This window comes from Myotis brandtii, unplaced genomic scaffold, assembly GCF_000412655.1.
Source record: "Myotis brandtii unplaced genomic scaffold, ASM41265v1 scaffold469, whole genome shotgun sequence".
NCBI classification, from domain to species: Eukaryota; Metazoa; Chordata; class Mammalia; order Chiroptera; family Vespertilionidae; genus Myotis; species Myotis brandtii.
This window is the reverse complement of record NW_005367911.1, coordinates 1,332,204-1,352,809: the sequence shown is the minus strand read 5'-3', so window position 1 is coordinate 1,352,809 and position 20,606 is coordinate 1,332,204. Positions and strand designations below refer to the sequence as shown.

Genomic DNA, 20,606 nt, shown 5'->3' with positions numbered 1-20,606 from the left:
GCGGGACGGCGCTCCGGTCGGAGGCTGCTGCCCACGCGGCGGTGGGAATGGCTGGTGTCCTTTCCCTTCCTGAGCAGCGAGTTCTTCCTCGTGGGCATTTTGCAAAACAAAAGCCACACGAGACCATCACCCATTGCTAGTGTCTTGGGCGGCCATACAGGATTTTTTTTTTTAATCCTCACTGGGGGATATTCTTATTGATTTTAGAGGGAGGGAGAGAGAGAGAGAGAAATTGAGAAAAAAAAACTCGATGTGAGAGAACACCGATTGGTTGCCTCCCCAAGGCACCTCCCACCGGGGATGGACCCTGCAACCTCTAGGTGCGTGACCTGACCCTGAACCCAACCCTCTCTACCTTTTGGTATGCGGGAAGATGTACCACCCAACTGAGCCACACCGGCCAGGGCAGGATTTTTATGTAAAGATTTAAAATGGCTTTGGAGTAAATTAAAAAAACAACAAACTTGAGACCGAGCTCCAACTTATGGATGAGTTGGGCATGCAACTCATGATTGAGGGCGAGCAAGTTATTACTGGGAACCCATTATCTTCTAGCATCCGTTGGAAGACGGCTGTGAGGATGAAATGAGAGGCTTGTGTTCTGCAGTGCTTGGCCTGCATAGCTATCCTGTTCCCTATATAGTTGTTAAAAAGATGGCCAAAAGCCACTTTGGGGTTTTAAGCAAAGGAGTGTTTCAAATTAGATGTTTTAAAAAATATCACTGGTGGCTGCATGGAGAATGCACTGTTAAGGGGTCAAAAGTAGAACTAGGCACAAGTTAGCACACTAGATATGGATCCATCAGAGATGCTAAAGGTCAACTGAATGGTAACTAGACCTACTGCGGTGATTATTTTGCAGTGCATACAAATACCAAATCATTATGTTGTATGCCTAAAGCTAAATTATTTTTTACAAAGGTAAATTGACAGCACTTGTCAACCAGATAGAGAAGGAAAGGATGGCTCCCACGTTGTTGGCTTGTGTATCTGGATGGACAGAGCTTTGGTTCTCATTCACTAAGAGGGAGGTGCAAATATAAGGGGGGGGGGGTTGTTTTTGGAAATAGTGTTTTGATCGATTCCTTTTTAAAAACAAAAAGAGGTAGATTAACATTTTTAAAAATACATGCAGTAAAATTACTAGAAAGTAAAGTTCAAAGGAATACAGATGAAATGGATGGATGACATGAGACAGCAGTAAGGTATTCATTGTTACTATATAGTTTATTCAAACCAAACTATGATAATACGGAGAAGAGACTGAGGTGGCAGCTGCCCAGAATCTTGTGGATTACAGATGCAAACTGGCTGGAGAGGAGTCCTTGGACCCACACTTCAGTAACAGACAAGTCAGTTGCATAAATATAGAGAACATAAGACACAGACATTTCACAGCTTTTTGCTTTGCGTTTCCATTTTAAACATATGTATGTTACAACTTTACATTTTAACTTACTCCTCCACATATTCTGTAACAATGGCTAAGGATGCAATGGTCTCAACACGACATAAGCAGACTTTGGTCTGCAATATGGAACGTTTCAGTGAGATACCAAACAAACCCTTAACACAGAACACACAAAAAGACTCTAAAAAGATCTGATTAATACAATGTTTTTTTTATGTTATATAAGCAGGAAAAGGGGGAAGTGGAAACACAAGACATTAGGGGTGCCTTAAATGTATAGTATCTTGAGGTCTTCAAAGTTTCATTCCCTTCCTTCAAGGGGAAATTTTTTTTTAACTAATGGAAAAAAGAAAGCATCAGAAAGCCCTACAATGAGGAAAAACACTATCTTGACAGTGCTTAGATGCTTTTATGTAATAATTACAGCAGGTAGCAGAGCAAATGTCACAAATATTGGCTTTGTTTTTATTTCTATGCTTAAAAAAAATATTAAGCTTCTTTGTATGGACTGAACAGTGTTAGCCTGTGGGTGTTGGTCTTCCGTGCCTGTACACCAGTGGGTTTACAGCCCAGGCCCATCCTAGAGCAAGCTCCAGTGCCAGCTGTCTGCACACTATTTCCCAAGGGAGGAGTTGTCTTCACTTCACTGCAACAGGATTCCTGGCTCAGTTACATGCTCATGTGTTCCGGAAGAACATATGAAATATCATCCCACGGGTGACGATATAGCCCCTGCTTCAGCCTCTTCTGATCAAGGTAGTGTCCTAAAATGGAGCAAATGCATTTTTTTTTTTTTGAGTTGGTGAATTTGTTAAAAGTTTGGTGAAGGAGAAAGGATAAGGAAGGGAAATGCATCTAATACAAAAAGGCAGATACAAAGAAATGGGGAAGTAAATCGAGACCCATTCCAAGCCAGATGTCAGGCTTGGTTTGCAATCAAAGTAACTTCCAAGACAAGGGAACAAAGGTAAAGATAAGGGGGAAATGAAGGTAAGAAAGGACAGATTAGAAACAGTGATTAAGTCAATGTGACATCTCTTTTTAGAGACTCACCACATGGGTTAAGCAGTGTAGCTGGACCACAGGGTAAAAAAAACAATCCCACCTAAAACCCCCTTAAAACAATAACTCACTCACCAATGAAGCCCATGCTCCTTCCCAGAACAAAGATGCCATTGAGGGCTCCAATGTCAATATATTCATCAGCTTCTTCCCTGCAACACAATCAACATGTAGTATTTTTGTTTTGTCTTTAATTCTCACGTGAGGATATGTTTCCGCCCATTGTAGAGAGAGAGGAAGGGAGAGAGGGAAACAGAAACACTGATGTGAGACAGAAGCATCAACTGGTTGCTTACTGTATTCACTGCGACCAGGGATCGAACCCGCAACCTTTCAGTGTACAGGACAACACTCTAACCCACTGGGCAACATCGGCCAGGGCTCAACATGTAGTTTTAAAATGGCTCACATGACAGCCCTCCTCCCAGACAGTACAACCTCTGCTCAGGAGTGAGAAGCCAGTTCTCTTTGATTTCAAAGTGGAAAAGAGGGATGCTCTGGGTGGTGGGAGTAGAGGCAATTTTTGTTCTTTTTTATACCACTACTACATATTTTCTAAGTTCTCTATAATGAACGTGTGTTATTTTCAGAGTTGGGAGGGAACAACAAAAATCAATAAACACTATGAAGAAGGAAAGGGCTGCGAAGCTCACCGAGTGAAGGACCCACAGTTTCTAAGCATGTCTACAAATGCAACTCCGATGAAGCCATCTACATTCAGGATAAGATTTGGTTTCTGGGAAGGCAAAATATTCAAAGCATTTGTAATTATTTCTCATATTTCCCTTGTAATTTTCCACTATTACTACTACTACACTACGTATTCTGATCACCATTTAAAAAAACTCCTCCCAAAGCATCCCAGTTGGTTAGAAGAGACTGTCTTACCGAGTTCAATCCCCATTGTCTAGCAAAGGATCTGACACGTAGTTGACACTTAGTGTCTGTTGAACTTACTAGTAGTTATGCAACAGAAATAAAATTTTCCAGAAAACCAGGTTTAATTTTAGCTACACAATCAAAAGATAACTTGGCTGTCTCATTTCTGCCAAGAAATTCTGCCAAGTAATTCAAGAATTAGGAGCATTTGCTTTTTTACCTTCGAGGTGGTAATCTTTTCCACTTCCAGCGCATAGTCGAGCAGGGGGGTGGCAGGGAAGTGCTGTTTGACGTAATCTTTCAGGATCTGCACTCGCATGTCTGGGTTGTTTATCTAGAAAGTGATTTAAAGTTACAGAGGAACTCACTCTAACACTTCTACTAAGGAGTATGTTTGTGCTCATGTCACAAGTAGGCACACTACATTTCATATCCAGGTATGCAGGAGGCAACCGATCAATGATTCTCTCTCATCATTGTTTTGATCCCTCTCACCCTCTTGCTTCCTCTCTGAAATCAATAAAAAATATATTTTAAAAATAAATAAATAAATAAATAAATAAATAAAATATTTATTCCCTGGCCTCTACCCATCAGGCTTGCCCTGATATTCTCGCTTTTCCTGTCCCAGTGAGTCAGACTTAACCATGTGACTTTCATTGGCCAAGGAAATTCTACTGAAAGTGAGCTGTACCAAGCAGACGCTTTAAGAACTTCTGCCATGACTTTTCCCAGATAGGGGCTGCTTCTTCAGTGTAGATGACAGAGAACAGAGCAGCAGGCAACCCGCAGTGAGGGTGGGGTGAATCCCACAGAGGGTGTAGAGTGAATAAGAAACCCTTGCTGTTGCAAGCCACTGAGATTCTGGGAGTTGTGTTACTGCAGCATGCAGCTAGCCTCAGGTGCTGATCTGTCCCCTTACCCTGACCTGTCCTTTCTCTTGTAAGGTTCATAGGATGAGTTTCCAGCTCATCATATTTTCACATCACAACTAAACACAATAAAAATTGTTTAAAGGCAACCTGTATTACAACGTTCTCACCTGTCAACACGTCCAAAGCTTTGCATGTTGGAGTCAAGAGCCTGCGTGTTCTCAACTAAATTGATGCTCTCTTGTCCCCATTCATCCAGTCCCTTAAGGAGAACAACTTACCGACTTCACTCGGTGACCGATGCCCATGATCAGTTTTCCTTCCTTCTTCATCTTGTTCACAAACTCCATGGGGATAATGCCACTGTCAAAGGCTTTGCTGAACATCTTGGCTGCTGCATCCAGGGCTCCCCCAAATCGGTCACCCTGTAGGAGAAGCAAGCCCATGTTGCCCTGAGCTGTGATTCTCCTTCAACTTTGCAGACAATTTGGCATGCCCTGAACACCCCCTGCACAGGCTTTTACCTTCCAGGGCTGCTTCTAGGACCCGGCTATAGCCAAGCAGCACGGTGCCAAAGCCCAGTGTCCCTGCTGTGCACTCCCGGGAAGACAATACTCACAATGGTGAGCAGCCCCGAGGTGAGGCTGGAGACCAGGTCCTTCCCAGCTCGAGCACAGATGATGGTGTTATGAGCCCCAGACACGGCTGGGCCATGGTCAGCTGTCACCATCAGGCACATCTCAATGAACTGGCAGGAGTACTTGGGCAACCTAGAGTGGGTGAGTAAAGGAACAGGGGAAGGAGAACAGAAACGGTGGTGAGCTTCCTCCCACCTCCCTAAACAAGTCACGCAAACTCAAGAAGGGCAGCAACCTGCCAATGTAGGTCTGATACTATCATACCACCTCCAGGGCAAAACCTCCAGATTCTTAAGAGGCTCTGGACTCTGCTGAGAACAAATACTGGTTTTAAATAGTTAGCAACCAGGGTGTGAAATCTCTTCTTTAGTCAGTTTTCAGCATGAGTTGCTATGACAGGATTTGACCTGTATTTGTGGCTATCCTCTATGGACTAGACAGAGAAGAGGTGAGGTCCCTGTCCCTTTCACAATGTAGGAGCCCTAGACCTCCAGTGTTCATCCTACCAACTGTGATTAAGAATGCAGCCAGGAGCCCTGGTCAGCTTGGCTCAGTGGATAGAGCGTCAGCCTGTGGACTGAAGGGTCCCAGGTTCGATTCCGGCCAAGGGCACATGCCTGGGTTGTGGGCTGGATCCCCAGTAGCGGGGGTGGGTGTGTGTGTGTGCAGAAGGCAGCCGATCAGTGATTCTCTCTCATCATTGATGTTTCTATCTCTCCCTCCTTCTCCCTTCCTCTCTGAAATCAATAAAGAAATATATTTTTAAAAAAAGAATGCAGCCTGGAGACATGGGGATGCAAGAGCAGAGTGAAACCTCTGGTAACTCAGGTGTTACAGCTCATGAACATTTCCCCGGAAGGGCCCAAAGCAGGACAAGATCCACCTCTCTGCAGGTGAGGGCATGACACAGACCAAGACTTCGACCTGGCCTTCTGCCCAGGCCCACACCACGCCAGGGCTCTGTGAATCATGGACTCCCTGGCCCCCTTGCCCAGCTGTCAGTCCCAGGGGAGGGCTAAGCTTGGGAGTTGCAGAGAAAACCATTTTTTCCTCACATTCAGGCTAATGATACAAGGTACTTTACGCGTGTTCAGCAACTCTACCAGCCCTGTACTCTTTTGCCACCAGATCCATCCAGGCCTCCCCTGCTAACCCTCATCTTTCTCTCAAGAGGCCTGCATTGACTCTGTCCCTGTCTTCATATGTTCCCAAGGGAAAGGGGCTGATCCAAGATTCCTGATTAAGTCATGGTTTAGACTGGCCTTTCTGTTCTTGGAAGACGTAGGAGTCTGTATTTTTTTCATTTAACCTTATCATTGATTTGTGGCCATAAAGATTGCCTGACCGGCCCTGGACTATTCCTCAAGGCTGCCCACCTCCATTCCCGTCAGGGGAAAATCATTAACTCCAGTTTGCAGGGCCCTACCAACTTCTGCCTTCCATGCCTCACCTTCTCTGGAACCAAAGCAGGCCGAGGACCCCGCCGATGCCCATCTCTTCCTTGAAGACCTCGGTGATGGGCATGCCTGCGTAGATGAGCTCCTGTCCCCGTTCATCGCAGATACTGGTCATGAATGAGGCAGGTTTCCGGATCAAGCCCAGCTCCTGAGCAGAGACGGGGCAGAAGCAAGCAGCACTATGGTAACCACAGAAATTTTTCCTGGACTGCACCACCGGCTGTGCTCTCAAAACCAGTGTCCCAGGAATATGTTAAAATTCTGGTGGCCATGTATTCGATAACAGCTTCCAACGGTCGGGTTTGTGCCTGGGCTTGGGGCTTCACTTGCACAGCTCCACCCAGCCTGACAGACAAGCTCCTCCCAAGAAATGCAAAAGCTCTTTTACTGAATCTAAGTGTAGAAAACACCCGGTCGGTGTGGCTCAGTGGTTGAGCATCAAACTATGAACCAGGAGGTCAGGGTTCGATTCCCAGTCAGGGCACATGCCCAGGTTGCAGACTTGATCCCCAGTAGGGGGCGTGCAGGAGGCAGCCGATCAATGATTCTCTCTCATCATTGATGTTTCTCTCTCTCTCCCTTCCTCTCTGAAACCAATAATATATATGTAAAAAGAAAAGAAGACAGGAGTGCCACACTATGGCACCTGCTTAGCCTCAGCTCTATTCTGTTCTTTACTGAGTATTTGTGGGGCCAGGCATTGCCCTAAGCCGTTGACATCTATGGGCTCACTCTAACCTCACAAAAGAAAGTCATTCTTCATGTTTAACAGAGGAAATGAATGTTAGAGTGGCTCAATAACAGTCGCCTGGCTAAGAAATGGAAGAATGGCCCGGCTGCTGTGGCTCAGTGGTTGAGCTATGACCCAGGAACCAAGAGGTCACTGGTTTGATTCCCTGTCAGGGCACATGCCTGGGTTGCCGCTCGATCCCCAGTTGGGGACATGTAATGTAGGAGGCAGCTGATCGATGATGTTTCTCTATCATTGATGTTTCTATCTTTCTATCTCTCCCCTTCCTCTCCCTCTAAAAGTCAATAACATATTTTTTTCAAGTTACAACCTTTAAAAATAAAAAAAGAAATGGAAGAATGAATCCAAAGGGAAAAAATTTAAACACTTCACATACAGCTGCCAACCCCAGCCAAAATGTAATGAGGCACATGGCTGTGGGTATGGGGGATCCCCTCAAGATGCCTTTTACCCAGGGGCGGGGACTTAGCTCCTGAATTTCCCAGTTCCCGACTTGGGCACCCAGGGGTATCATCAAGTCAACATTGTCCAGGCCCATTTCTTCAGTTACCCCCATGAATTTTAATTAAAAAATGCTTTTAACTTACATTCTAATTACATGAGTATCTTCTTTTTAAAAATTTAAAACAGAACAGATCAAGTTATGTCGCCTTTGACCTCTCCCCCATTTCGGCTTTCTGACTTAGCGTTTGTCAGTTTAGTGGACATCTTTCTGGGCCTTTCTTTCTCCACTTTTATTTACATGCACGCATAAACACATGGAGAGTTTTTATAATCACATTAGATATACTGTCCTGTAATGTGTTTGCTCAATGAACTTGAGCTTCAGCACACATAGATCCAGTTTGCTCCCTTACCTGCAGTATAGTAGCCCATCATATGACCATACCACCATTTAGCAATTCCTTCACTGATTACTATCAACTAGAAAAATATCCTTGAACAGATTTCTTTGTATATGTAAACATTTCTCTGAAGTAGTTTTCTAGACATGGAATCGCTGGGCCATAAGGTATGAGCACTTTTAAATGTGATTCATATGACCCAACTGCCTGTCAGAAAGGTTGTGTCAATTTCCATTCCTACCAACAATGAATGAATGCACCAGTTTCCTCACACCCACACAAACACAACGTATTACCAAAGAATTTTTATCTTTGCTGGGCTGATAGGGAAAAATGAGTATCACGGTTTTGTTTTAATCCTCACCTTAGAATATTTTTTTTAGTGATTTTAGAGAGAGAAGAAGGGAGAGAGAGAAACATCAATGTGAGAAATATTGATCAGGTGCCTCCTGTAAGTGCCACGATTGAGGATCAAACCTGAAACCTTTTGGTGTACGGGACAAAGCTCCAACTGAGCCACTCGGTCAAGGTAGTATCCCAGTTTTTACTTTGGTTCCTTATATAATGAGTGAGTTGAGTACTTCTTACTGTTGAAAGGCCCTTTACTACCCTTTTTTTCTAGTTGGGTCTTTTAAATATTGATTTCTAAATATCAAGAAGACTAGTTTTTCATCCATGTCCCTTACTTCAGCCTGAGACCTCTTAGGAAGCACGAACAACTCTAGGGGACACTGTCTGCCCCAGCCCCGTTTCCAGGTCAGGCAACCCAGCTGTGGAGATACCCACTGCCCTCCACCCTCTGCGGCCCTGCATTGTTTTACCCACAAGCTCCAGCACACAGGGAGGAGGTGGAATCCAGGAGTCTAACTGGTTTCTCCTGAGCCCTTGGAGAAGCCACCCCTAGGGGTGTGGTTTAGAGCCCAGAGCAGTGATCACATGGTTGCTCTACTAGGTCAAGCCTGCCTTCCAAGGATTCAAGGCAAATCACGTCAAAGCCCACACCTCAGCCCCTAAATCTCCCTGGCCCACACAGTTAGGGACATACATGGCACCTACCCTGGCCCAGGAGTAGTCCATCGGCACCGTCGGGGGAGGCACCTCCTGCGCAGGGACAATGACCCCTTTGGCCACAAGATCATCATACACAGACCTGGGAGGCAGGGAAAGGGCAGGAGAAAAGACACCCATATGGATTTTCTTCTGGGCTTTTCTAAGTCATCCCAAGAATGCTCCTCCATCTAACCCAAACTCTTTATTTTTTCCTTTTCTGTACCCCCTTCCTGTCTGTGACTTAGTCTTACCAGTTAGATTCCCAAGTGAAAACAGGTTCTAGCCCAGACTCCCCTATCACCTCTGAATGGGGCATTATAAAAGTTGAATCTAGAAGCCAGGTAAGGTCAAAGGATGAATGGGAAGAGACAACAGTGTATCAATAACTCTTTATCCATCAATTAGAGGTGACACTTTCTAAATGTTTCTATGCTCATCTCTCATTTATGGCCAGTCAAGTAGGAAGGTTAAGAAAGTGAACATGTTTTGTATAATACCAGTGTGAATGGCCTGTAACTGCTGCTTCTACAAACTGAATAAAATAAAAGCCAAAGAAAAAAAGGGTTTTGGACTATCCACACAGCTGCTGAGACAGACCAGGCATATCAGACACCTCCATGTTAGAGAGGCTGCTGACCCAGGAGGCTCCTTCCACAGGTTCACTTACTGGATGAGGTCTCCAAGTTCATCGAAGCTCCGGGGCACAAACACTCCTGCCTCCTTCAAAGCCTGGTTCTTGGCCACTGCAGTTTCAGAAGCCTGGTTGGCACAAGCGCCAGCATGGCCAAATTGTACCTAGAAGGCAAAGGAGAGTGGTGTGACTGGCTCATTAATCCCCGAGAGGGAACAAAGGCTCCTGGGAAATGACAACACTCTTCAGAAATCACTTCCTTCAACCCCAAGCAGGTATGATGGAGGACTTATTTTATGGATGAGGACACTGAAACATCAACACATTCGGGAAATAACACTCAAGATCACACAGCTGGTAGGTAATGGAGCTAGGATACAAAGTCTGGCAGCCCAACTCCCCAGACCCTTCACCTGGCTTCCCCTGGGGCAGAGGTCTGGGGGATGGAAGATAGGGATTAGTTCTGAGCAACAGGTGAGGAGTGTTACAAATTGGCAACCTGAGGTTGAAGTGAGCTCATAGACATGATATGATTATCCCACACACACTTTTGTAAAATAGGTACCAATGTTAAAAAAAAAAAGTTTCATGTCAAAATACAAATTCCCAGCTTTTTTGAAAGTCAGATTTTGTGCCATAGGCTTATATTCCCACATAGCAACAATTACCTGAAGCCAATGAGCAATGGCTGCCTTCCACCTAAGGATGTATTGAGGTAAAATATAAATCCAGTGAAATATAGGAGTTGACTGACTGTGGGAAGTGAGCGAGAAGGAAGAGAAAACCAATGTCTTTGATGAAGCGATGGGGAAAATGAATTAACCCAGTGAAACCTCTGGTACAAAACCCTGACTTAGGAACAGAGTTGGGGGGTGACTGTAATCACACCTAACCTGTTCAAACAACACTTATTATATATGCCACCACTTCTCTAAAAGCTTTACTCATTAATCTTTCAGTAGCTATGACTGTTCCCTATAAAAAAAAAGGAAATGGAAGCAGGGAGGGGTAAAGTAACTTGCCCAAGGTCACACAGGCAATATGTGGTAGCATTTGAACCCAGCAATTTGGCCTCTGACTGTGCTCTTAATCCCTAAATATAATAAAAGGTGCCTTAAGTGTTGAAAAGGTTAGCAACTGCTGCTCCAATTAGCAACACATGCCTTAAAACACGGGTTCCCAATACCTTCTTTGTAGGACTTAATTTGCATGAGTGAATGGAGTGGGAAGGAGAAGATAGTCTTCACTCAAATACACTTAGAAAATGCTGGCTGGGTTCAAGGAAGTTAAACAAGTTTCTTTAACTCAGAGATTTCTTAACACTAAAACAAAAATGTTAAAAGGGAGATGGGTTATATTGCACGTTCATAGTTTATAAAAGCTCTTTGCTTTTCTGTTTATTGGGTTTGTTTTTAGGACCATCGAGACAGGACCAGTGTTTTGTGAACATACTTCTGAAAAATGCCACCTTACCTATACCCAATTCTTAATCCACTTTTTCCCAAGGAGCTGTCTCAGTGTGCCAACACGTAGAGATTTATCTGATTTCCTCTACAGGGTGGAAAGTTCTGCAAGATCATGTGAATCCAAACATCACCGATTAACTAGGTAGTCACTGTACTATCCTATATAATAAAAGCCCAATATGCTAAGTGTCTGGTTGTCCGTTCAACCAATCGAAGCGTAATATGCTAATGATATGCTAAGGCCACTCAACTGCTCACTATAAGGTGCACTGACCACCAGGGGGCAGACAGTCAACTGGTCAACCAGTTGCTGTGACGTGCACTGACCACCAGGGGGCAGACACTCCGAATGGTAGGTTAGCTTGCTGCTGGAGTCCAGCCAATCGGGACTGAGCAAGATGGGCCACACACGCCCTGGAGCCCTCCCACAGCCTCTCCCCCAACGCCAGCCCCACTCGTGCACAAACTCGTGCACCAGGCCTCTAGTTTTACATGAAGTTTTAAAAAATCATTAAAAAACAAAACCAAAACACCTCCTGAGGACCTGCCCAACCTATGGGGTGATGATAAGTGCCCAGCCAGAAACAAAAGAGCAAGGTGCTTGCCCTCTGGAGGTGTCCTCAGCAGAGTGGGGTGGAGTAATGCAAGCTGGTTAAGAGAAATAATGGAGGAGAAGGAAGGGGTTATTTTTGGCTGTTGGGGTGTGGAGGAGAAAGTGGTCACAAAGAAAGAAAGTCAGAAACTGCTTCATGGGATAAGTGAAGAAGAATGGAAAGGAATAGTTGCTAAGACCTATACGTGCCAGACCTTCAAATTATTTTCTTATTTAAGCCATACAACAATCCCGTACCATTTCCATTTTACAGCTCAGCAAACTAGGGTACAGAGAGGCAAAATGACTTGCCCATGCCATAACATCTATCGAGATCTGATTCTAAAGCCTTTGGAAGTAGAGCTCATCCCTGAAAGATCCCATCACCCAACCAATCCCATTTTATCTCCTTAAAACACACACACACACACACACACACACACACACACACACACACAGAGTTAATAAAATGGATATTATCAATATTTACTGCACTCTGCCATTTTTGATTTAACTAATCTTAAACCTTTTCTCCATCAACATATCAAAATCCACCTCATTCTTCTCCAGCCTGCCCAGCTTTCCATTATATGATTGTGCCATGATGTCCCAGTGCCCTCCTGGCCAGCATTTAGGTTGTTTCCATTTTCTGCTATGACAAGGTTACAATGAATCCTTGTACATATACTTTGAAATATTTTTGCATGCAAATCCATAAGGGAAAGTTGTAGAAATGGAACTGGTGGTTCAAATGAAAAGTGCATTTTACAACTGGACAAATATTGCCACTTTGAGGTGGGCAGGAATCTGAAGAGGAAAGGCAAGCATTCTAGGGAGAAAAAATTAGTGTGATGCAGGCTTACTGGCAGGAAGAACTGAGGGTTTAAACACAGGGATTACCACTATTGCAGGAAGCCTCGAAGCCTCGAAGGCCAGGTTTTATGTTATATACACAACACAGGACAAGGCCTCACACTCAGAGCCTACTGTTAGATGCTGAACTTACTATATACCGCATGTTCACATACATTACATCATGCACACGTGCCAAACAAGCCTTTCCTTCTGTGACCTCTCCCCACACAGAACTTCTCGTGGTCTTCCCAGCTCTGCACCAGGAATATGTCCCGTCTCCCCATCCTCCCTTCTGCTCAGCTGACTTCTCAATGAAGCCTTCTCACCTCCTCCAGACACAGGCTGCTCCCACTCCAAGTAGTGACTGAGGTGGACTGAAAGAGCTAACTGCCCCTAAGATGACCAGACAGTCCACCTCAAATGCCCCATCTTCGGCTTCCTGACTCCCCACCAGGAGTGATCTGTACCGGCCATACCTCAGAGGAGAACATGGTGGCACAGGTCCCGATGCACCAGCAGACCACGGGCTTGGTGAGGCGGCCCTCCTTGATGCCCCGGCAGATCTTATACTCCTCAGTGCCCCCTATCTGCCAAAGAACAGGGAACAAGAAAAAACCCATGAATTGGAGGCACCCATTCTGAGTTGCTCCAAGGGGACTGCAGCAGGAAAATCAGTCCCAAATCAGGCAGAGGCCAGAGTCTAAAAAATGAGGGGACATGGGCTTGGTCCAAACAGCCTGGAAGACTGAGAGTTGTAGGGAAGAACTGTAAAGGGACAGCGGGTATCCTAGGGAGTCCCTGGAACTCCTCCTTCCTAACCTGTGGGTAAGATGATTTAGGACCAGACCTATCGGAGGCACAACAGGAAAATGGGATGGCGTTACAGGATCAAGGCTTAAAAAAAAAAATCACATTTACTCTACTCCAGCTATCCACTGCCCACCAGGTAGAGGCATGGTCAGCAGTGCAAAGCCTCTCCTCTATTGGCACTAAGACATATTGTGCCACACAGAAGTGATAACAGCGACAATCCCTACGTCCCAAAGTCTAAGGGGTGAGACTACCAGGAACTGTCACCTTAAGTTATATATAACCAAAATGCATGCACTTTTAAAAAACTGATGTCATACATAACTTTAACAATCAAAAAAATTAAAAAGATTTTCCTTTAACTCACCTCTCCAAGAACCACAATCATTTTGACTCCTGGAGTGTCCTGGTAACGTAATACATGATCCATAAATGTGGAGCCGGGGTACCTGGTGAGAGCACGGAGGGCATATGGGATCAGGAGGCGGTTTGGGGAGGTGTGTGTTCAGGTACAGGAAGCATGCTTGTACCAAGAACGTTGTGGGTTTTTCGTGGGTGTGGATGCCCACGGAGGGTCCAGAGATGCCATGGGGGTTGGTTGGGGGAGGGAGTAAATGGAGCACAAGGAGAAAAGGGGAGGGGAGGGGCGGAAGAGGAGGTCATAAGCCCAGAGAGGTCCCCTTGGTGGTGAGATATCTAGAAAGCATCTGTGGTGGTTTTAAAATATGCCCACAAATTCTTTTTAAAAGGTGGAAGAACCTCATGCCTCTTCTCTTGAATATGAGTTGGATTTAATGATTAGCTTCTAATGAACAAAATGTGGCAAAAGTGATCCTATGATATCGACTCCCAAGGCTGGGTTATAAAATACAGCTTTTTCTGGCGCTCTCTCTTGAATTGCTCCCTCTTGGGAAGCCCAGTGCAAAGTCCTCAGGACACTAAGCAGCCTGGAGGCACAGAGAGGAGCCACCTTGCCAGCCCGTGGATGAGCCCCTCCAGCCTCAGGCCTGCCTTCAGCTGACTGCAACCCTGAGGATAAATGTGTACCCATCCCTGGAGGAACTGGCAGGAGCGCTTCCCCACCCAGGAGTCCCACCTGAAATGACATGGGGGAGCCAGGGAGACTGGCAAGGTGACCCAGTCTCCCAACAGCTTTCGGTTCTGAGCTAAAGAGCAGCAGTAGTAATAGTAGTAGTAATAATGGTAATCGGCAATGGCTAAGGTTTATGAGGGTAGTAAGTACTACTGGTTATTGTTCCCACCAACAAAAGTAATGACACTATTTGTGAAAGAAGAAGAAATATATACATTGTTCTGTCCCCTAGTTCCTGACACACAGCTCCTATAACCCTTGTGATGTCCTGAGTGACAGGAGCATCTTTTGTTCTAGTGGTTGATCCTTGAGCCAAGTCCCTGACACTGAGCTCCTAAAAACCTTTTAATTTCCTGAGTAACGGGGGTGACAGAAGCTCCTAAATCCCTTGGAAGTCCTGGGTGACAGAAACTCTTGGGGGGCTCCCGCATAGCGCCTGGATGGGAGCTAGTCACCAGAAAGACCAGGCCACAATCAGAAGCTTGGAACTTTCAGTCCCACTCCCCATCCTCCAGAGAGGGGAGAGGGGCTGGGAACTGAATTAATAATCATCAATCATGATGAAGCTGCCACAAAAATCCCTAGATATGGGGATTGGAGCTTCTGGGTTGGTGGCCAGAAATGTGAGTGGTAGTGGTAGAGAATAAAGGAATAGTTTTCCCTTTCACTATTATTAGCTACAATGAACACATACTGAGTACTTACTAAGTGCCAGCCCGTTAGCCACTTTATAAACCACGACCTCATTTAATCCTCCCACCAACTCCATGAGGTGGGCACTATTATTTCACCCATTGATATGTAAGGATGACGGAGGTCTGGGGGTGGGGTAAGTAGCCTGTCAAGGATGCCCCCTTAGAAAACAGGAAAACTAGGATTTGAACCCATTTGGTCTGATTTCAAAATCGGTCCTGCTAATCACAGCACTCTGCTGCCTCCCCATGGCCACCTCAGACAATAAACAGAACTACCTGCAGGCCCTGATGCCTTTTAAAACACCTTTCTCTGTATTTTCTGATTCTTATGTTCATGTTAGTTCTAAGGCAAGAGTGGACTTAAGATATCATTCCCACCAGAATCTAAGAAAATATTGAATGTCAACTGTAATCGGGAAAACAAATAAGCACCCCCCCCCCAAAAAAAAGGAAAGAAACACAGCTATGTGCCAGGAATTCAACAGTAGCAAGCAGTATGGGCTTGTCCCCCAGCTGATCACCTGTCCCCGCCAATGGCCACGCCCTCATAGACGCCATCTGTGGTCCGAGAGATGATATTGTTGAGCTCGTTGGACATGCCCCCAGAACGAGAGACATAGGCCACACTGCCAGGGCGGTACAGCTTGGAGGCCAGGATGTTGTCCAGCATCCCGCCAGTATTCCCGATCTTAAAGCACCCAGGCTTGATGCCTCCAACCTGCAGGGGCAGAAATAGCAGTCAGGGAGGAAAGGAAGGGTGAGCTCCTAATCGACCAGAGAGCTCAGAAGCATCATCAAGCCCAGTGCTACCCGCCCATTCCAGTCTGGCCAGGCTGGGGAGGAAATGACCAAGACACCTAACACCTGCACATTGGGTTTCCTGCTTAAGAAGAATCTCGAGACACTATGCAAAAAAAAAAAAAAAAAAAGGGAAAAAAAAGAAAGAAAGCCTTATTTATAAAACGTGGCTTACCACCGATAGGTATATTCAGGGTTAAGTCGTCTCCTTTGCTCTCCAAGAGCGACAATGCCCAGTAAAAAGGTGTATAACACAGGTGTGTACCTCTGCTCAAAATCACCCACTGCCTCTGAGATAAAAGGTCCCTTTGTCTTCCTTTCACATAAATTTTAACGTAACAACCAGGTAAAAACAAAAATATTCACAGAGCAATTTCTCCTTCTGAGCTCCTAATCGACCAGAGAGCTCAGAAGCATCCAGGTAGGTTTTTCTTTGGTTTATAGTTAAAGGAATAATCAAAGACTATGCAATGTTTGTATGAGAGTGGGCAAACACTTAAAACAAGAATCTTCTCATTAGTCCCTTGAAACTGTAACGGTGATATGGACTGGAGAGTGGGCCTTTAAAAAATTAACTGGAAATAGACAGACTGACTTTCAAGAGGTACCCCTAAATCTTTTCAACTTAAGAAAGAAACAAAGAGTCAACAAGTGAGTTTCCTGAGGGCCCAAAACTTCTTAAAAGAGCTTAAACGTAAAAGGCTTTTTAGCCCTGGCCAATTTTTTTCAGTGGTTAGAGTTTTGGCCCTCAGACTGAAAGGTCATGGGTTTAATTCCTAGTCAAGGACACCACGTACCTCATACCTTCATTGCAGGGTGCATGCAGGAGGCAACCAATTGACGTGTCTCTCTCACATCAATGTTTCTGATGTTTCTCTGTCTCTTTCACCCCCTCCTCCCTCCCTCCATTCTCTCTAGAAATGAAAGGCACAAATATCCTCGGGTGATGGATAGGAAGAGGAAGAGGAGAGGAAGCTCACTGTGGCAGGTCCAATGATGGTCACGCCCTTCTGGTCCGCCTTCTTGATCAGCTTCCTTGTGAGGGCCTCAGGGATACCTTCAGCTATGATGGCAATGGTCCGGATCTAGAGGATGAGAACAGTCCTTCCTCATTAGCTTGTCACCTCAGATGGACCAAGAGGCAGCAACCATTCAAGAACTCACCTCCCATCAGGCTCTAAGGACAAAGTAATATTAATAACAGGCACTGCTTCTTTCCACAAGTCTCTGTTCCCAACCTGATCACACCAAGCCTCCCCCCAGAAGAGAGGCGTGGACACCCCAAACTGATCTCCATTGTTAACATCACAGGGACTCAGTAACCAAGCAGGAGCAAATGTTTCCAAAAAATCTGCTAGTCAGATTTTTCTCTCCCATCCAAAAATTCACAAGACTCAGACACCTGTTCCCCACTGCACATACAGCAGCTATCTCTGGCTTTCTCTGCTGTGCCCTTGAGTCTCTGATTCTATGTCCCCACAGGTCAGGGCTAGAATGTGCCAGAAAGGAGCTGCTTCCACAGTCGGAGAAGAAAGCCAGAGAAAGTGGGGGGTGGGCAGAAGAGATTGAGAACCATCTCTGACTCTCATCCAGGGACTGGCAAACTGTTCTATAAAGGGCCAAATAGTATTTTAGGCTTTGCTGATCATGTGGTCTCTGTGGTAACTAAACTTTGCCTGAAAACAGCCATGGATAATATATAAATGAGCATAGCTATGTTCCAATAAAACTTTATTTACAAGAACGGGCAGAGGGCTGGGTTTGGCCCTTGAGCTGCAGTTTGTCAACTTCTAATCTAGACTAAAAACTCAATTCATTTTTAGCAAGTATGCTTTCGTTTTTGCTTCATCTAGATATCCACACAAGTTTATCTTCTCCAGTTACACACTGAACCAAACCTGTCTAGAGTCAGAAAATAATTATGAGCAGATGAATCAATATTTTTTCTATCGGGGAGGGGGTCTTACAAATCAGTAACAAAGAAGACAAACACCTCAATAGGGGGAAAAAAAAAAGGGAGGCCAAGTCATAGATTAGAAATGGCCAATAAATGTTTTTTAAAGCTCATCTTAATCAAAGGTCTGCAAATTAAATAGGATGCCTATCAATTTGTCAAATATATATTTTTAAGACCCAAACTTTCAGTGTTGGCAAGGGTACAGAAAAACAGGAATTCTCAAACTCCTGATGGGAGTTTACATCAGTACACCTTTTCCGGAGGGCACGTGGGCAGGATGGTCCAAGAGCCTTAAAGTCTGCTCATTCTGAGGCAGCAGTTTGACTTCTAGCTATTTATTCTGGGGAAATAATTAAGGATATGTGCAAATGTTACTCCAAAATGCTCATCACCAGACTTGACAAGCAAAACTGATACTACCAATGAATATTTATGCTGTGGAGAGTAACTGAAGAAAACAGATTATAAAATTAGTCTGTAAAATATTCCATTTGGTAAAATCCAGGAAAAGGTGTGGATAAGGGTGTACTCAAACATAGCAGCTGTGTTTCTGGGAAACGGGACTTGAAGTATTTATTTTCTCTGTACCCAGAACTTCTTGTTGGCCCAGTGAGCAGCCTGCCTGCCCTCGGTTACTACCCTCCCATCTAAAGATCAAGTGTCTTCAACCACTTTCACCCAGAACACTGGCCAGTCCCGAGTCTAAGCCCTTTGTCCCAGGTGGCAGTGAGCATGAGCACCACTCAGGAGCTCTCCCTACAACCCCCGCCTACCCCTAGGGCTGTGACTACCTGTGCATAACTCATGGTCTCAATGCTGCTGTCATAGGCAGAGCGAAGAGAGGCGAAGTTGATCAGCACGTCCACCTCTGGGTGTTTCTTCATGGCGTCAGCCATGTTCTTGAAGACAGGAATCAGGATCTCCTTGTGACCCCAGTAAAACTTCTGCTTGTGGTCCCCACTGTGAGAAAGGCAGAGGAGGGGTCAGGACAACCTGTCGGGATTGGGGAGGGGGTCCACCGGGGAGGAGCTTCATCCCCAGGTGGAAGGGCAGGGTTCTGCCCTCAAAGAGTTTCCATCCAGGAATTGGTTCGCCCCAGTCTGGGATGGGCAGTCACCTCCCCAGCAAAGGGGATAATTGAGCTGCTCCCCCAGCTCAGTCTCAGTCAGGGAGATTAGATGAGAAAATCCCACTTGGCAGCCATCTGCAGCCTTCCTGCGTGTCATGACTCACGTGAAAGGGTAGACCATGGCGGCCACCGAGGGCTCGTCTCGGGAGCAGACGTAGTCAAAGTCCAACATGCCTTGCACAGCCCTGGTCTGCATGCCCCACACAATGGCCTTGGTATGGCTGCTGAAGAGGGTGGCGCTCTTTCCTGCTGGGCAAAAACACAGCGAGTGCACCCAGAGCACACACCCCTGTGAGACCCCAGGGACAGGGCTACCTGCCAGACCCCTCCACGCCAAGTCCAGGGAGGGGGGCTGATCAAAACCACAAAGGAAGGTTAAGAGGATGGAATTCTGAGAACTTGGGGAAGAGGTGCCTCAATTTCTTCTGGAAAGAGGTGGCAGAAAGTAAAGAGCTCAGGAGATCTGCCTGGCTAGTAAACAGCTCAGCAACAAACAGAGAAAGGACTCCCAATGCAAAGAAGGGGCCCCAGAGAATTCCTACAGGGCCTGCTCAATTTCACAGGAAAGGCATGTATATAATCAGCCTCCTGGTCATATGCAAATGGGCACTTGATAAATTATTTTTAAAGTCACTGGAAAATTTTGGTGAAAGCAGGATGTTCCACAACCCTCCACAAGCCTTTTCACCTCAAAATCTGGACATAAACCACCTTCGGTCAGGATTTGAATCCTCACAATTCTAGGTCAGTGTAGGTCCAATGAAGAGGTTTGCTCAGCCTTATCTCTGAGGTTCCGGCCGGGCTCTGGCACGGATGAGGCAGGAGCAATACACTGCCCTCCTCCCTGGACTAGGTGGCTCTTTCCTGCCCAGAAAACAGTGCTCTTGGATGGGCTCTCCGGCTAGCAGGAAAGGGGTGCGGGGCAAAAGAAAGGAACAAAAATATCTGGCAGAAGTGGATTCCTCAGCTTTGGAGGAAAAGGCCCCTTCACCACCCTACAGGCAGGTGACCTCACCCTCCCTTCCCTGAAGTCCTAAGAAAGTAGCCCTCAGGGGAAAACAGTGCACCAAGCACAGTGGCATCTGGCATTAATTAACCTACTGTACTAATGCAGACTTGGCTAACCAAGTTCAAGGCCTGGTTAAATTAATTTAAGCCCTAGCTGGTTTGGCTCAGTGGATAGAGCATCGGCCTGCAGACTGAAGGGCCCCAGGTTCAACTCCGGTCAAGGGCACATGCCCAGGTTGTGGGCTCGAGCCCTAGTAGGGGACGTGTAGGAGACAGCCAATCAATGATTTTTTAAATAAAAGCTCAATTTCCCAAGGCATACAGAATTCTCATCCCCACTGGCCCGCCTCTTGCATCACAGCCATAAGCTTCTCATGACACAGGCTCCTGTTGTTGCAAATACCGGGATTTACTGTCACTGGACCCAACTGGGTTCTGACGAGACATGAGATCACAGAACAAAGGAAGCACCTAATCCAGTACTGTCACTTCTCAATCCCAGGATATTGAAGCCCAGAGATGCCAAATGACTCAGATCCTAGGTCATCTAGCATCAGAGCCAGGATTACAGCTCAATTGTGCAAGGAGGAGGAACAAGAGCCCTGCC

General features: G+C 45.7%; 1 protein-coding gene across 5 annotated transcripts in view; it reads right to left on the bottom strand.

The window, feature by feature from the left end:
- Window positions 1–1,201: 1,201 nt before the first annotated feature.
- The window catches only part of ACLY (ATP citrate lyase), a 52,802-nt gene continuing 33,397 nt past the window's right edge, over window positions 1,202–20,606 (bottom strand). For 3 of the 5 annotated variants that reach the window (XM_005875761.2, XM_005875760.2, XM_005875758.2), the window contains 15 exons: window positions 19,096–19,240; window positions 18,654–18,822; window positions 16,886–16,990; window positions 15,629–15,825; window positions 13,687–13,768; window positions 12,986–13,096; window positions 9,633–9,760; window positions 8,972–9,065; window positions 6,313–6,467; window positions 4,844–4,994; window positions 4,506–4,649; window positions 3,573–3,686; window positions 3,127–3,209; window positions 2,549–2,625; window positions 1,202–2,175 (listed from right to left, as the gene is read on the bottom strand). In XM_005875761.2, the coding sequence (XP_005875823.1) occupies window positions 2,081–2,175; window positions 2,549–2,625; window positions 3,127–3,209; window positions 3,573–3,686; window positions 4,506–4,649; window positions 4,844–4,994; window positions 6,313–6,467; window positions 8,972–9,065; window positions 9,633–9,760; window positions 12,986–13,096; window positions 13,687–13,768; window positions 15,629–15,825; window positions 16,886–16,990; window positions 18,654–18,822; window positions 19,096–19,240 (1,850 nt within the window). In that variant the 3' untranslated portion in view covers window positions 1,202–2,080. The remainder of the gene's footprint in view (window positions 2,176–2,548; window positions 2,626–3,126; window positions 3,210–3,572; window positions 3,687–4,505; window positions 4,650–4,843; window positions 4,995–6,312; window positions 6,468–8,971; window positions 9,066–9,632; window positions 9,761–12,985; window positions 13,097–13,686; window positions 13,769–15,628; window positions 15,826–16,885; window positions 16,991–18,653; window positions 18,823–19,095; window positions 19,241–20,606) is intronic. The other 2 variants (XM_005875757.2, XM_005875759.2) reach the window with 1 other exon arrangement.